General features: G+C 40.1%; 2 protein-coding genes and 1 non-coding gene across 5 annotated transcripts in view; 2 read left to right on the top strand and 1 right to left on the bottom strand.

Moving 5' to 3' along the window:
* AVEN (apoptosis and caspase activation inhibitor) overlaps positions 1 to 18,092 on the top strand; it is a 186,480-nt gene that overhangs the window by 18,402 nt on the left and 149,986 nt on the right. For all 3 annotated transcript variants that reach the window (XM_045395240.2, XM_065547711.1, XM_073995428.1), the window contains exon 2: positions 17,627 to 17,804. In XM_045395240.2, the coding sequence (XP_045251175.1) occupies positions 17,627 to 17,804 (178 nt within the window). The remainder of the gene's footprint in view (positions 1 to 17,626; positions 17,805 to 18,092) is intronic.
* The window catches only part of CHRM5 (cholinergic receptor muscarinic 5), a 97,474-nt gene that overhangs the window by 41,793 nt on the left and 37,589 nt on the right, over positions 1 to 18,092 (bottom strand). The window lies entirely within an intron of this gene.
* Positions 788 to 891, top strand: LOC123574744 (U6 spliceosomal RNA). The gene has a single exon (XR_006699948.1). It is a non-coding gene; the product is annotated as a U6 spliceosomal RNA (small nuclear RNA).

The raw sequence follows: 18,092 nt of genomic DNA, 5'->3' as shown, positions 1-18,092 counted from the left end.
CTAGGCTGGAGTGCAGTGGCACAACCTCGGCTCACTGCAACCTCCACCTCCTGGGTTCAAGTGATTCTCCTGCCTCAGCCTCCCCAGTAGCTGGGATTACAGGCACCTGCCACCATGTCCAGTTAAGTTTTGTATTTTTAGTAGATACAGGGTTTTACCATTTTGGCCAGGCTGGTCTCGAACACCTGACCTCAAATGATCTGCCCGCCTTGGCCTCCCAAAGTGCTGGGATTACAGGCATGAACCACCTTACCCGGCCATGTGTAAGTGCTCTTAAATATACAGAAAATAAGCCAGGCGCAGTGGTTCACCTGAGGTTGGGAGTTCCAGACCAGCCTGACCAACACGGAGAAACCCCGTATCTACTAAAAATACAAAATTAGGTAGGTGTGGTGATGCATTCCTGTAATCCCAGCTATTTCGAAGGCTGAGGCAGGAGAATTGCTTGAACCTGGGAAGGGGAGGTTGCAGTGAGCCGAGATGGCGCCACTGCACTCCAGCCTGGGCAACAAGAGCAAAACTCCGTCTCAAAAAGAAAAAAAAAAAAAAAAGAAAAAGATACAGAAAATATTTTTTATCTGAATGTGGTGGTCTGTGCCTGTAGTCTCAGCTACTCGATAGGCTAAGGCAGGGCGCCAGAGCAAGACTCCATCTCTAGAAAAAGAAAAAGATGCAATTTTTTAATAGAAAAATTCACCCAGGCCAGAAATGAGAAAAGATAGGCATTTTATAGACTCGTCATCAGGGAAGAACTGAAGAGGAGAATAAATTCAAAAGAGGAGCTTCAGTGCTCACTTTGGCAGCATGTATAATAAAATTGGAACGATACAGAGATTAGCATGGCGCCTTCGCAAGGATGACACGCAAATTCGTGAAGTGTTCCATATTTTTTCCGCATGTTCTCACTCATAGGTGGGAATTGAACAACGAGAACACTCGGACACAGGGTGGGGAACATCACACACCGGGGCCTGTCTTGGGTGGGGGGTGGGGGAGGGATAGCATTAGGAGATACACCTAATGTAAATGACAAGTTAATGGGTGCAGCACACCAACATGGCACATGTATACATATGTAACAAACCTGCACATGGTGTACATGTACCCTGGAACTTAAAGTATAATAATAATAAAGGAGCTTCAGGTGCTGGAAAGCTGGAGGAGCATATGTGAAATCATTTTCTGTCGGGTAAAATGTATATGCAGAAAAAGACTTTTCAGATGATTGGGCCAGTGATTATTCCTCACCATTTGGTCAGTGTGTGCATATAGACTGTCTCCACACAGGGTAGGTGCTTAAAAGGAAAAGAATTTTGGTAGGTCCATTTGTTTTTTAATACAAAATGGCAAATCAAACAGCTTTTACTGGTTAGGGCTGGAGTTTGGCCCTTTTCTAAAAAAACAAGTAAAAAGTTATGTGACGGTTATATCTTGTGCCTTATGAAATTTGGCCTAATTCGTGAAACTTACAGCTTTTCATGACAAGGAGAGTAAGGTCGTAATTTAGTCAAGGGGCTTGAATGATGTGATATGAGGCGCTTTTATGAAGGTATCCACAGCTTTATGAAGTTCCAGCTGCCCATCATTAGTACTCAGAGCAAGTACTCATGAAAGAGCAGTGAGAACTGAAATGCATTTGAGTTGTGAGGTGGTGTGAGAAGAGGGGATGTTCTCTGCCAGATGATGGCAGTAGCCCTTTAGTTAACAAGGATGCCTAGAGGCTTACACCAGATGATCTACATGCTTTAAGAGAAATAGTATTGTTTCCACCAAATTTCTAATTTGCCTCCTTGGATTTATGTTGTGGAGCAAACTTGTAAAGGCATCAGTAAGAAAGTTCTAAAAGCTGAAAAGAACACTACGCTTTTAAAACCTCTATTTCGAGGCATGGAAAAGGTGTTTAAAAAATCAAGATGTTTTTGAACTTGTATGCATTAAAGTGTAATTGCAGACAAAAGAACTGCTTAAGACTTTGCAATTCTATTTTTCTAAGTTTTGCTACAATAAATAGTCATGTATTGCTTAATGGGGATATAGTCTGAGAAATATGTCGTTAGGTGATTTGTCATTGTGCAATACCATAGAGGGTACTTACATAAACCTAGATGATGTAGCCTAGTGTATACCCAGGCTGTATGGTATAACCTGTTGTCCTAGGCTACAAACCTGTGCAGCATGTTACGGTACTGGGTACTGTAGACCGTTGTAACACAATGGTGAGTATTGTGTGTCTAAACATAGAAAAGGTACAGTAAATTTACTGTGTATAGGATGAGAAATGGTACACCTGTATAGGGTGCTTTCCATGAATGGAGCTTGCAGGACTGAAAGTTGCTCTGAGTGAGTGAGTGAGGGAGTAAGTGGTGAGTGAATATGAAGGCCTAGGACATTACTGTACATTACTGTAGACTTTATAAACACTGTATACTTAGGCTACACTAAACTTATAAATTTTTTTTTAATAATTAGCCCTAGTTTATTGTAGTGTTCTTACTTTATAAACTTTTAAATATTTTTACCTTTTTGACTCTTGTAATAACACTTAGCTTAATAAATTCCGGACACAATATCACTGTCTTCCACCTCTACATCTTGTACCACTGGAAGGTCATTAGGGCCAGCAAAATGCCTGGAGCTGTCATCTCCTATGTAACAATGCCTTCTTTTGGAATACCTCCTGAAGGACCTGCTTGAAGCTTACAATTAGCTTTTTAAAAAGTAAGTAGAATGACTATACTCTAAAATAATGGTAAGAAGTACAATATAGTAAATAAATCAGTAACCATTTAGTATCATTATCAAGTATGTACTGTACATAATTGTATGTGCTAGACTTTTATATGACTGGTAATGTAGTAGGTTTGTTTACACCAGTATCGCCACAAACATGTGAATAATGCCTTGCACTATGACATTATTTTCAGCTTCATTATGACCTTATGGGACCACTGTTGTAAATGTGGTCCATTGTTGACCAAAATGGTATGTGGTGCATTATTTAGTTGCTAGACAATGGAGTTTTTAATCATTTTAGAACCTTAGGCTTACTGGCCGGGCGCAGTGGCTCACGTGTGTAATCCCAGCACTTTGGGAGGCTGAGGTGGGTGGATCACTTGAGGTCAGGAGTTCGAGACCTGCCTGGCCAACATGGTGAAACCTGTCTCTTCTAAAAATACAAAAATTAGCTGGGTGTGGTGGCATGCACCTGTAGTCTCGGCTACTCGAGAGATTGAGGCAGGAGAATTGCTTGAACTGGGAGATGGAGGTTGCAATAAGCTGATCGCACTACTGTACTCCAGCCTGGATGAAGTAGCAAGACCCTGTCTCAAAAAAAACCCAAAAAAACAAAAAACCTTACTGAAATCACTTATCTCGGTTAATTGGCATCTTACGAGAATTGATAGTTACATGGTGATAGGGACATTACCTGAAAAATCTTAAGTGGTTGATATCTTCTCTCTTGAAATGTTATTCTTAGGGGAATCTGCTTAACTTTGTTGGAATGAGGATGAGGTCTCCATGCTGTTTAGAATGGTGTGGTGGTTGCTTTGCTTTGTTTCATTTTGTATGAGAGCTCAGTTCTAGGCTTTTGGATGAATTGTTAATAGGTGAACAGAGTGAGTGGATTTGAGACAGGTGGTTGGGTTCATTGTAGGTGAGAAGCTTTGTCAAATGATACCTTTTTTTCTTTTTTCTTTTTTTCCCCTTGAGACAGCGTCTCATTCTGTCATCCAGGAATGCAGTGGCACAATCACAGCTCATTACAGCCTCGACCACCTTGGGCTGAGGTGATCCTCCCAGCTCAGCCTCCTGAGTACCTTGGACTACAGGGATGTGCCACCACGCCCGGCTAATTTTTGGTACTTTTTTGTAGAGATGGTGTTTTGCCATGTTGCCCGGGCTGATCTTGAATTCCTGGGCTCTAGTAATCCACCCACCTTGGCCTCCCAAAGTGCTGCAATTACAGGTGTGTGCCACCACACGTGGTTGGCAAATGATATTTTGGTGAACCCGAGTTGTTTAGAAGGTAGTGGTCTGGAACGCTGAATGTGAAGAGGAAACAAACCTTTTGTTTTTGACAAAACAGTTACGCTGGTTTAAAATGGACCACATACTGGAGAAGGGAATTCTCTGAGTATTTAATGTTTCTGATTACATACTCCATAGCATACAAGCAGGTAGAGACACTTGGGTTTAGTTAGTGGAGAAAAGTTTGTTGACTGGATCAAAAATTCCTGTTGGTAATATTTTAAAAAGATTCGGGTTACATTTTGTAGCCCAGGAGATACATATTGCTGAGATACTTTTGACTGAAGTGTGGCATGAAGGAAAAGGGGGAAATTTGTAAGAATGAAGAGTCACGTGGCCACATGCAGAGTATCAAGTACCAGGAAGTAGATAATTGACCAGGTGAGATGGAGAGGTCAGTACCGATGCGAGCCTAACTCGGTGTCTATTAGTATTGTAAGTTTACTACATAATAAGATTTTTTAAAGTCTGTGGTTTTGTTGATCTGATAGTACTGTGTACTTCATTCTAATGTAGTATGCAGGAGAGATAAATTGCTTTCCAGTTTTTTTTTGTTTTGTTTTTGTTTTTTGAGATGGAGTTTTGCTCTTGTTGCCCAGGCTGGAGTGCAATGGCACAATCTCGGCTCACCACAACCTCTGCCTCCTGGGTTCCGAGTAGCTGGAATTATAGGCACGTACCACCATGCCCGGCTAATTTTGTATTTTTAGTAGAGACGGGGTTTCTCCATGTTGGCCAGGCTGGTCTTGAACTCCTGACTATCAGGCTATCCGCCCGCCTTGGCGTCCCAAAGTGCTGGGATTACAGGCATGAGCCACCACGCCCAGCCGCTTTCCGGTTTTATGTCCACATGATGGTTACCGTTCAGATCTGAGGGTGTATTGTTTGAAGGAAAGTTAGATTGCATCTAAGGAGCCAGGAATGTACTGTCTCCAATTCTTGATTCTGCTAACGAATGGTAATTACTCTTTCATGCCGCTCATTTTTATCATTTTATCTCTGAAATAAAATAACACCTATGAGAAAGATATAAGGGCCGGGAGAAGGAAGGGGATAGAGTGAAGCTCCCTTTGAGACGTGTCACTGAGCATTAGCTTTGTGGGCTGGTTTACCTTTTTCTCTGTCAAGAGTTTCTCTACTCACTTTTTTTCCCCTCGTGTATTGCCGTTTCTGAGCAAGATTGAGAGTTTGACAACTGTCACTTTTTTATTCTTTGTTCCTAAAGACCAAGGGTGGAATTTTTAGTTAATTTCCCCCATTATCCTTAAACAGTGAGATTGTATTATAATAAAACATTTTTGGATATTTTGTGGCATTTTTAGAAAGGCGCTCCTTTGTTATCTTTTTCCGCACGCTAACAGCTTTGAGTGGGATTTGACTGTGATCCTTTGTTGTTGCTCGTCTTCATGGAAAGTCAGTTTTCCCAACTTTTAGAAGGGAGACACCTGTTAAGGGCAGCTTTTCAGACGCCAGGACTCGAGAGTACCAGAAGGCTTCTGTTGTCTGGGAGTGTTTAAAAAGATGGTCCCTGCTTCTCAGATCCAGCGCCCCTCACCCGCTGTATCTGACCCTTCCTTTCCCTTTATCTTTTATTATTCCTCTTCTGCTCAATTTGAATTCCGCCCCCAGGAGTTTCTCTTCAGAGTGGAGTTTTGTCTGGCAAAAGAGCTTGGGCCAGTTAGTTGTGAGAGGTGAAGAGGCCACATTCTCAGCTCCTTCAGCCTTAGCTGCAAATTCCTCGAAGTCACCAGCTATTGGAGTAGACCCGACAGACTTAGCCGCTGTTCCCAGATGGGCCCGCTGAACTTTCCAGTTGAGTGCCTGTTGTTTGTTGGGATGCCCAGGTCTGCCAGATGCTGCACGGATCCCGTCTGCTTCCTCTCACAGACACTGGTACCTACTTTGCAGGTCTTGTAACTGTTGGTGATTTGTACCTGCTCATATTTGGGACTTTATGGAAATACTTTGTCACCTAGGCTTTTGTGGCTGTTTCCTGTGGATTTTTCATTTTGCTATCCTAGTTGCTCTGTGTATTTTTTTATCAGGGGAACTGGGAAAGCCATACTGCTGCTGCTGCCATCTTCCCAGAATCTTCAAACGCATTCTTTTTTTTTCTTTCTTTTTTTTCTTTTTGAGACGGAGTTTCGCTCTTGTTGCTTAAGCTGGAGTGCAACGGCATGATCTTGATTCACTGTAATCTCTGCCTCCCGGGTTCAAGCAATTCTCCTGCCTCAGCCTCCCAAGTAGCTGGGATTTCAGGTGCGAACCACCACGCCCGGCTACTTTTTCATGCTTTTAGTAGAGATGGGGTTTCGCCATGTTGGCCAGGCTGGTCTCAAACTCCTGATCTCAGGTGATCTGCCCGTGTCGGCCTCCGAGAGTGCTGGGATTACAGGCGTGAGCCACCGTGCCCGGCTAAGTGTGTTTTTCTTTTTTCAAAATTTCCCATTGTTGATTTCCCTGGGTTTTGTTTTGAATAGCTGTTGCTCTTGGTTAGAAGCACGTTCTTTGCTAATACCAAGGCAGGGGATAATGAGAGTTCCCTCTGTTCCGCCAGCAGGCAGAAGATAGCAGCCGTTCCTTCAGTAGGCGCATCTCAGGCTGTGAGTCTCCATCTCGAGCAGGACTGTTTCTCGCTCCGGGGTCCTCGTACATACTGTTCCCTCAGCCCGTGATGTCATCCTCCTGCTTCCCACTGGCTCACAAGCCTGGTCCTGAAGATGTCCCCCATCCCCCCTTCTCCCCCTTTGGTGGTGGTTTTTCTGTGCTTCCGTAACATCTTATGAATGTTTTATAGTAGCTGATATCACACTATATATGTTTACTTCTGCATGTTTCCCACAGCACTGCGAGTTCTTGAGGCTGGGGCCCTTGGCTTACTGGTCTTTGCGTTCCCAATGCCTGATCTAGTGCTGGGACTCAGTAACTACTCAGGAAACACTGTTCAATGAATGTCGGCAAGTTAGTGGTGCAAGGAGCAAAAGTAGCTCTCTGTGGACACATTGCAGGACAGACAAATATAAAAATAAGTGCCACTTAGAGTCGTACTTAAAGAAATGAGTTTGTCCTGGGAAGGAACTATACTATTTTTATTTTCATTTTATTTAAAAAATTTGGCCAGGCACAGTGGCTCACACTTGTAATCCTAGCACTCGGGGAGGTCAAGGCAGATGGATCACTTGAGGTCAGGAGTTTGAGACCAGCCCGGCCAACATGGCGAAACCCCACCTCTACTAAAAATACAAATATTAGCTGGGCGTGGTGGCGGGCACCTGTAATCCCGGCTATTCAGGAGGCTGAGACATGAGAATCGCTTGAACTCAGGAGGTGGAGGTTGCAGTCAGCCGAGATTGCGCCATTGCACTCTAGCCAGGGCAACAGAGTGAGACTCTGTCTCAAAAAAAAAAAAAAAAAAGTTGTGGTAGAGAGGAGGAGTCACTGGTCAAGTCCTTAGTATGCTACATTTATTTAGATTATAACCATTTAATTATCACCATTAAAAAGGTGGTGGGGAATTTAGGAAATTTAAAACAGACCATGACAATGATTAAGAAATTGGAAACTTGTGCTTATACAGGAAAAACCAATGGTTAACTCAGGTGAAGAGTAAACATAACCCCAGAACCTAGCCATAGGACAGACTGGTGCACTCTGATTTCTGCATGTTCTTGCTTGAGGGCAGAGACTTGACCTCTCTAGGTTCCTTCTAGTTCAGTAATGCTTTACTTGTTAATTAAGTTCTCTTCCTCTGGTGACTTGAGGGTTTGGAAATTTCTTCAAGTGGGCCAGAAGACAGCTATTTAATGGTCTGATTTTTCTGGAAAGTGATATGTGATGACATTAAAACCTGAGTAACTAAGGAAACCAGACTTGCGCTGGTAGATACGAGAGTTGAAAATTTAACTGAGACAGAGACAAAAGAAAATCTGGCCATTTGCAGCATTAAGCATAGGCAGTGAAATCCCAGCAAAAATGGAACAGAGAGGCAGATGTACCTGAAGCATCCCTTTCCCCCTTCAGAAAAACAGTAAATGGTCAGTGGCAATGGTTGAGGTGAATACATTTTGCACGGTAAGGTCACCCAGAAATGCTCAGGGTCTTTATATAAAGACATTTTTTATAAAGATGACCTTTAATCATATCATTTAACGAAGGACATTTTTTACCGATAGGCCTTCTAGTTGTGTCACTACTTATTGTGTGTGTCTGTGGATTAAATAGATTGGCAAAGCAAAAAGGTATCTTTTCTCTAAGATCATAACCACACCAAGAAGCACATTGTCTTTGTATAGGACCATTTAATGCCTTCTTTACTAGAAAAGTTGTTGATGGTAATCTACCTCATAGACTTTACCTGGGAGTTGGGACTTGCAGAATGGCTTAATTTGGTAGTTTCCAAACCTTGTTAAAAAGCTGAAAAAGTCCCACATTCTTATAAGAAGCTCATTTTTTAAAGCAGATAAAATGAAACTGATTCTATTGCCATTTCCCCCTTCCTCTCTTAGGTCCTCGCTAAAAGGACTTCCCCAAAGTGTAGTTTAAAATCACTAATTAGTCCAATAAAAGTTACTCCAGTCTAATTTCCCAAATTATCCTTAAGTCACTGAAGCATAGAACTCACAAGGTCTTGATTTTAAGAAATCCCATAGTCTGTCCCTGGTGTGGGCTGCCTGCAGATGCTAATGACCTTCCTGTGCCTTCCAGTTTTAGCCGCTTTGAAGCAAAATGACACATGTGAGAAAGATAGAAGGACTTGGGGAAAGAGAGAGATGGAATGAGACGAGTCATTGGACAGCTGCCATGAGGGTTGAGTTCCCATTTTCTTGGTCCTGGGATGCCTCTCCTCCCTTCCTCTCTGCTTTTTCCCTGTACTGACCACAAGGAAGGACAGCTCTATATACTTCTCTTGCTAGAGAAACAGTTGAATTTGACTCTCATGTGTATCATTTTATTCCTATTCTTAATGGCCACAGTGTTTTGGAGCCCAAATATTTATTATTAGGTACATTGTTCTGGGATCAAGAAATTTACCTATATGCCATATACTGCATTTATTCATTTTTTCAAATATGATGTGTATCTTATTTAATATACAATGTATATTTTATTTAATACGCAAAGACAAATGGAAACGTCCTTTTTTTTGTATATCCATATCCTTTTTAATTCAGTCTTTTATTGAAATTTCACTTCTTGAAAGAACTGTTTTTGCTAGCGTAGTTCCCCCTGCCTTTTTTTCCTTTTTCATATAGGGCTAGTAAACAAAGTTTTTTTGAGACAGAGTCTTGCTCTGTCACCCAGGCTGGAGTGCAGTGGCGTGATCATAGCTCATTGCAGCCTTGAGCTCTTGGGCTCAAGTAATCCTCCGGCTTAGGCCTCCCGAAGTGTGGGGATTATAGGGATGAGCCACAATGCCCGGCCCTAGCACACTTTTCAAATATCAAAAACTGTCATTGAATTCTTTAATTATGATGGTTTATGAATTTTTCTATTGTTAAAAAGATAATGTTTTTTAATAGTGAAAAAAGCAGTGTTAAGTTATTGCCTATGGGCCAAATGATTATATAAGATAAAAATGACCTTAATAGGGTTACAAATATAAAAGCTGGCAATTAACTATTAATCAGTGATATATTTTAAAGCTCAATAACATTAAACATTTTGAAATAGGCTGAATTAATATTTTTTTCAATTATACACATTGTAAAATTTTAATTGAGCATATTTGACGTTATTAATCACTGCGATTAGTTTTTGGTGACTTTTTGTTGGAGGGTTTCCTTAAATGTATTCTTTCTCATTTCTTTCTACTCTACCTATTGCCTTCTATGATATAATTTACCTTTTGTGAGGAACATAGGAGGTGGGTGAAAAACGTGTGAAAGTTTTTGAACTCCTTATTAGCCTCAAAACAGGAAAGCCTTTTCTAGACCTTTTTGCTCCAGAAGAAAGTAGAACCAGGGACCTGCAAAAACTAGGTTCTTATACGTAGAAGACTTTAAATAAGCTCTGTTGTCTGCTTGTTATATGTTATTAGTGTTAATAACTTCTGAAGTTTTACTGGCTTGTCTGAAGGCTCTTGGTGATAGAGATCATCTTTAAATATTCTCTTGGCAACCTCTTTTATGTATGTATGTATTTTTGGTAAGAAAAGGTAGGAGGATATTTAATGAATAAGGTTGCCCAAATACACTGTTCATAGGTGGGCCAGTTAAATGAAGCAGATTATGAATTAATGTAAATTACTGTTTCTTGATTGTAAGTTAAAGAGGATGGCAGCTTCAGTAAGTAAATCCTTTTATTAGTTCTGTTAAGCATATGATTCTTTTGTCTAGTTGGTCTAATCCATTGTTAAAGGTAGGGTCGTGAAGTTTCTAACTATTATTGTTAAACTTTCTATTCTCCCTTCAATTCTGTCAGTTTTTGCTTCCTACATTGTGGAGCTTTGTTCCTAGGAGCATATGTTTATATGTTCATAATCGTTATGTTTCTTTTTTTTCTTTTAAGAGACAGGGTTTCACTCCATTGCCCAGGCTGGAGTATAGTGGCGTAATCATAGCTCACTGTAACTTCAAACTCTTGGGCTCAAGTGCTAGGACTACAGGTTCATGCCACCACGCCCAGCTAATTTTTCATTTTTATTTTTGTAGCAATGCTCTCTATGTTGCCAAGGCTGATCTCAAACTCTCTGGCCTCAAGTGATCCTCCCTACCTCGGCCTCCCAAAGCATTGGGATTACAGGCATGAACCACTGTACCCAGCCCAATTGTTGTATCTTTTTAATTGACTTTTTTATTATTATGTAACAGCCTTCTTGGTCTTTATAATGATTTTTGTTTTAAAGTCTATTTTGTCTGATATTTGTGTAGTCATGCTAGCTCTTTACTGTTTGCATAGAATTTTTTTTTATCCTTTTTCTTTCTTTTACTGCTACTTGTATCTTTGAATTCTAAAGTGAATCTTCTGTAGACAGCTATAGTTGGATATTGGTTTTTTAAAAAATCTTTATGTTATAGGCCCAGCAATACAGTTATACACATGTTGTTTTATACAATTGCTTTTAAAATCAGTAAAGGGAAGAGAGGAGAAGAAATAGGCATTTATGTGATATTTTATAGTTACATAATTACAGGTGCTCTTTGTTTTTTTCACGTGGATTTGAATTGCTGTTTAGGACCACTTGTTTTAGCTTGAAGAACTTTATGTTAGTGTATCTTGTAAGGTGGGCCTGTTATCGCAAATTTTCTTACTTTTTGTGTATCTGGGAATGTCTTTTTTTCATCCTCATTTTTGAAAGATAACTTTTCTGTATGTAGGATTCTTGGCTGACAGTTTTTTTCCTAGGAACACTTTGAATATGTTATATTATTGCCTTCTGGCTTCTGTTGATTCTGATGAGAAGTTAACCATTAATTTTCTTTGGGTTGCCTTGTGATGAGTTGTTTTTTCTTTTATCTTGATTTTCAGTATTTTCTCCGTGAGTGTGTGTGTGTTGTGTGTGTGTGTGTGTGTTTTAATTTTATTTTTAACAAAATGGAGTAGGTCTGCAGAATCCTTGTTTTGGGCTTTTAGCATTTTAATTATGTATCTGTGACTCTCTATGCATATATACTAGAAGTTCGTTGAGCTTCTTGGATGTATAAAGGTTTCTCATTGGCTAGGTGTGGTGGCTCATACCTGTAATCGCAGCACTTTGGGAGGCCGAGGCGGGCAGATCACAAGGTCAGGAGATCGGAGATGGAGACCATCCTGGCTAACACGGTGAAACCCCGTCTCTACTAAAAATACAAAAAATTATCTGGGCATGGTGGCATACGCCTGTGGTCCCAGCTACTTGGGAGGCTGAGACAGGAGAATCACTTCAACCCAGGAGGCGGAGGTTGCAGTGAGCTGAGATTGCGCCACTGCACTCCAGCCTGGGTGACAGAGCAAGACTCGGTCTCTCAAAAAAAAAAAAAAAAAAAAGGTTTTTCATCAACTTTGGGAAGTTTTCAGGCATTATTTTTCTTCTTCTTCTTTTTCTTTTTAAGGGACAGGATCTTGCTCTGTCCCCCAGGCTTCAGTGCAGTGGTGCAATCATAGCTCACTGCAGCCTCAAACTCCTGGGTCAGCTGATCCTCTCACCTCAGCCTCCTGAGTAGCTGGGACAACAGATGTACACCACCATACCTGGCAATTTTTATCTTTTTCGTGGAGATAGGGTCTTGCTATGTTGCCTAGGCTGGTCTCGAACTCCTGGCCTCAAGCAGTCCTTCTGCCTTGGCTTCCTAAAGTGCTGGGATTACAGAAGTGAGCCATGGTGCCAGGCCCACCCATTATTTTCGACTATTTTATTTTCCTGTGATAGGTGATTTTTGTCTTCCAAAAATTTTGATATGTTTAAATTCTAATCTGCAGTTATCTGTGAGTGTGATCTTACTTGGAAATAGGTTCTTTGCAGAGGTAATCAAAGATAAAACAAGGTCTTACTGGATTAAGGTGGGCCCTAATCCAGTATAACTCATGTCCTTATAAGAATGGAGAAGATACGCACCTGTAGAGGAGAAAATGCCACGTGAAAACAGCAAAAGAAGGAATGCTAAGGATGCCAGCAACCACTAAGAAGCTGGAGAACATCATAGAACAGATTCTCCCTCAGAACTTCCAGAAAGAGCCAACGCTACCAATACCCAGATTTCAGACCTCTAGCCTCCAGAACTGAGAGAGAAAAACGTTTCTGTGGTTTTAAGCCATCTAATTTGTGATACTTTGTTATGACAGCTGTAGGAAAGTAATATAGATCTTGGGACCGGGAAATGGGGTGCTGCTCTAACAAATACCTAAAAGTGTGGAAGTGGCTTTGGAATTGTGTCGTGAGTAGAAGCTGGAAGAATTTTAAGGTGCATGATAGAAGCAGCCTGGGTTGTCCTGAAGATACTGTTGGTAGAAATATGGACATTAAAGGAGACTCCGGGTAGGTCTCAGATGGAAATGAGGAACATGTATGTTACTGGACACTAGAAGGAAAGCATGCCTTGTTTGAAAGTGGCAGAGAATTTGGCTGAATTATGTTCTGTTGTACAGTGCTCATATGTATGTGTAAGGGGCCGTCGGCTCTCCTGTTTGGAGAATGACATAGAGTTATCCTGACAATTCTTATTATTAGGAAGTTGATTCATTTTTTTTAATCTCATTTTTTCATTTTCATTCTGCAGAGCAGGTGAAGTCAAAACAACCCTTGCCTATTGGAAAAGCTGCAAAACATTAAGCTACTCTTTCTAGTTGGGAATCTCAATTTGTTTTAAATGGAGTTGTGTGTCTGTGTGTGTCATTGGACAAGATAATAGCTCAGCAGTGGTTTGATTATATAATAGGTCTTCAGCTTATTAATCTAATTGGATTCCTGTTAATCTCTGAACAATGCAACCAGTGACCATTGTCCAGGTATGAAATACTACAGCGAAAACCACCAGACTGATTTTGTAACGATATTTATAGGAAAATGATGCCTTTATCTTTACAGTTTTCACCTTGTTTTCTGATCAGTATTTTATTTGCTCTCTTCTTTTTCTCCATTTTGAGGCTTTGCATATTTTTATTTTGTCTCAGATCTTTGCAGAATGAACCTATAAAATCTCTAGTTCTTGCGATACATCTTTCAGTTACATCAAATGTCTTCTAAACTTTTTTATTATTATTCCTTCTTACTACTGTCTTGTGAATGAAGGCTAATGACAGCTCTGTTTGTCTCTGCATTTGGGTCCGGGTAATGAGATCCTTGTTCAGTAGTTCTTCTAATTTGGGGACTGGTGAGTCATTCATATGCACAAGGATCAGCCTATTATAAACATTTGGCAGGACCATTAATTTGGTCTAGGTCTCCCACTTGCCTTTTCGGTGCTTGTTTCACTGCATTAATAGTTCCTTAGGTGTTTCAGATCATAATCCTCTTTTAGATCAAGGTACTTATTTTGCCCAGGTTTACATTTTTGCCATGTGTTCTAGCTATGTTCAGAGGTTTTATAGGTTTTATACTAACTGGAGAAGCCTCTCTCAACTCTGTTCACCCAGTGGGCCAACAAAAGAATATTGAATTTTCCCAGACAGAACCCTGCCAGTGCTTTCAGGTCTAGTACTGTCCTGCAAATTCTCATCAGTTACAAGGCTATTTTTTTTTAATTTAATTTTTGTTTTTTGAGATGGAGTCTCGCTCTGTCGCCCAGGCTGGAATGCAATGGCATGATCTCAGCTCACTGCAAGCTCTGCCTCCCAGGTTCATGCCATTCTCCTGCCTCAGCCTCTCGAGTAGCTGGTAGTACAGGCGCCTACCACCACACCCGGCTAATTTTTTGTAGTTTTGGTAGAGGCGGGGTTTCACCGTGTTAGCCAGGATGGTCTCGATCTACTGACCTCGTGATCCGCCCGCCTCAGCCTCCCAAAGTGCTGGGATTACAGGCGTGAGCCACTGCGCCCGGCCAAGGCTATTTTCTACAGAATGTTCCTGGTATTTGTTATTTACATAGCAGATTCTATTGTATACCTTTCATCTGCCAGCATCTTTTGGTTCTCAGAAACTTGCAGGAATGCTCTAGTTTTCAGGCAGTCTTTGCAGTCCCTAGATCATAATGTAGAATGCCATCTTTTTGTTTTGACAGGGCGGCTTATGATGATATTTGAGGGCTGAAAGTGATCTTGAAAGGCCACTTAGTCTATTATTTCATGAAAGTGTATGAAAGTTGATTCAGGTGAGGATTATTGACTAGTGTTAAATTTGTTAAGTGAATGGTCGGAGAACTAGAAATTTACAGTGGATCAAATAACACTGCACAATTTCCTATATGAAGGAGGGAAGACATATCTGTACAGTGGGTGAATGGATCAGACTTCATTATCCAAACCCTGTGACCCGTCTTAGTTATTTTTTTATTTTTATTTTTTTTTGAGAGGGAGTCTCGCTCTGTCGCCCAGGCTGGAGTGCAGTGGCCGGATCTCAGCTCACTGCAAGCTCCGCCTCCCGGGTTCACGCCATTCTCCTGCCTCAGCCTCCCGAGTAGCTGGGACCACAGGCGCCCGCCACCGCGCCCGGCTGGTTTTTTGTATTTTTTAGTAGAGACGGGGTTTCACCGTGTTAGCCAGGATGGTCTCGATCTCCTGACCTCGTGACCCGCCCGTCTCGGCCTCCCAAAGTGCTGGGATTACAGGCTTGAGCCATCGCGCCTGGCCCCGTCTTAGTTATTTTATATAGTGCTTATGTTTGTTCAGCCATCTTATGTGATGTAACAGAGGGTTCAAAGCACCATCTGTGATGTATTTTAGCCAAAAATATTTAGCTTGACTCCATTGAGCACTTAAATTTTTAAGATTAGTTTATAGATAATATTGGAGATAAAAAAAATCTATAAATAATACTGTGAGGAAGCAGCCAGACCTGGCCTGGCCTTGTCAATAAGTCAGTGTCATAAAAATAGGGACTGTGCTAGATTCAAAGAGACTTAAGGAATAAACAATTAGATACAGTTCCTGGTCCTGGATTGGATACTGTCTTGGAAAAACCAGCTGTATAGGACATTTTTTGGGTTAGGGGAATTTGGAAATAGCCTGGGTGTTACATGAAATGAAATTTATTAAATGGAGAGATGAAGAATATTTTTTAAAAATCTGGTGACCAAAAAGAAGTATATATAAATATATACATAGAAAAAGATCTGGAAGTTTGTGTACTAAGGCGTTAGTGGTACTCTGTGGGTGATGGAATTTGGGGTTTTTATTTATTTTAGTTTTGCTTGTCTTTTCCTCCTAATTTTCTCCAATACATATGTCCTGTTTCTGTGTTAATAAAAGCTTGTTATTTTTTTTAAGTCCACACTATTTTTTTTAAGTCCAACCCATCCTATACAGATGAGTTGTTTTAATATATTTTACTCATTTTTTTCTTGATAAGGATTTTGTAATGTTTGGGACACAAGATTCTATGTGCATCTCTCTCTCTTTTAAAAATTTAATATTCTATTATGAAAAAATTTAAATACATGCAAAAGTAGATAGAATAATAATATGATTTTCCATGTACCCATCATCCAGCTTCAGCAATTACCAATTAAGTATAGTGTATTTCATGTCTATCCACCATTCCTCTCCACCCACTATTTTGGAGCAAATCTCACATGTCCTACCTTTTCATCCATAAAGAGTTCGGTGTTTATATCTAAAAGTTAACAACACTAAAAAAAAGTACAATACCAGTATTATAACAAACAAACAATAAATTAGTGGTATTTCCTTAATGTAATCAAATATCCAGTCATTATTTACTTTTTCCCAGTTGTCTCATAGTCATTATTTCCTCTAGATTGTTCAAATGAGTACAAATAAGTTCCCTACATTACAGCTGGTTATGCCTTAAGTTATTTGGTTTATAGGTGTCTCCATCCTCTGCTACCATTTTTTTCCCCTGCAGTTTATTCATTGAAGAAACTGGGTCCCTTATCTTCTAGAATTGTTCACATTGTGTATCTTTCTGCATGCTGTCTTAACCTTTCAGTGCCCAACACTGGAAACTGTTCTCTAGAATGCATCTGAGCAGGGTTGCTGTTTAAAGCTTATAGAAATCTATACAACATAGTCAGTTGTAATACAGGGAACTTTTGTATACCCAAGCACTTTCTTTTCTATTGAATTAAGATTTTGTGCATCCTTTTTACTCGGAGCATTGTGTATGTGTGTGTGTGTCCACATGTATACAACTAATTGCTCACACAGACACTACCTGAAAAATGACACAGACAAGTTGGAGAAATTGAGCCTGGAGAGTGCTAAGAGGACACCTGAGAGGGCATTCACAGAAGGCTATCAAGGGCAAAAGAAGTGGCCTTGACTTTGTCAGTAATTTGTCTCCTCTCAATATTTAAAAGTAGATTTGTGTCAATATATAACCTCAGAACATTCATTAATCCCCTATCTGGATAGTTCTGTTTATAACATGTATTTATTCCAAACTCAAGTTGTTAATAAGAAGTACTAAAACAAATTTAGATGCGCAATGGTTTTCATTATTCTAGAGTATGGAATCATATGTGTAAATGTGGTACCATGTAAATTCATACACCATTTCACAAGTCATTGTCCCTCACTATATGTAATAGTGTTTTCCTACGAGTGTGTAAGTTAAATAGTTTTAAATCATGTCATACTTTAATGGCTCTAAAAAGTTAAATCTTATAAACATATTTATGGAATGCGTTTGTAAAATCCATAAATTGAAAGGGAGAGTTGATTTCCATCCTGAAGTCCTTTGAGTTTAAGATACTTACAGCCTTGATTCTTTTAACTGGATGAAACTTAATTCCCTGTAGGATACACAGGGATAGGTTTTAGAGATCAGCTACACAAATGTTTAGGCAGCTGCTTGCTAGATTTCCTTTTCAATGATTACTGAAAAGTTCACCCTGAAAGAACATTCTGGTATAGTGTGATTCTCTTACTATTTAATATCTTCAGACAGCTTGGTGTATTGCTTTTTATTGATATGCCCATGTACTTTTTTGTTTTATTTTACAGGAAGTCTACTAAGGTCAGGATTTCCACTGCCTACTTATTGATTTATCTCTAATGGTTGCAGGTTGAAGACGACAGCGATGCAGAGACCTATGGAGAAGAGAATGATGAACAGGGAAATTATTCTAAAAGAAAGATTGTCTCTAACTGGGATCGATATCAAGATATTGAAAAAGAGGTCAATAATGAAAGTGGAGAGTCCCAGAGGGGAACAGATTTCAGTGTCCTCCTCAGCTCTGCAGGTAAGAATTCCAGTTGCATGCATACTGCTTAGTGCTCTAAAACTTGCACAGACATTGCATTTATATTTTTAAATCCCACTTTTATAACTAGCAATGTATCCTTTGTTCTTTGGATTTTAAATTCAAGTAGAGGACGGTGTTTCTAATGGCTTGTAAGGGAAAAAAATGATGTGAAGTGGAAGTAAGGGTTTCCATGTACTGATGTAGAAAGACTAAAGTCTTCGCGATAGATAAAAGCCTTCCTAGAAGTGGAAAAAGCTGAGCCATGGCGCTGTAAATTTGATAGTC

Source organism: Macaca fascicularis, chromosome 7 (genome assembly GCF_037993035.2).
Source record: "Macaca fascicularis isolate 582-1 chromosome 7, T2T-MFA8v1.1".
In the NCBI taxonomy this organism is placed as follows: domain Eukaryota; kingdom Metazoa; phylum Chordata; class Mammalia; order Primates; family Cercopithecidae; genus Macaca; species Macaca fascicularis.
Note: the sequence above shows the minus strand (reverse complement) of the source record. Positions and strands in the feature narration are given on the sequence as shown.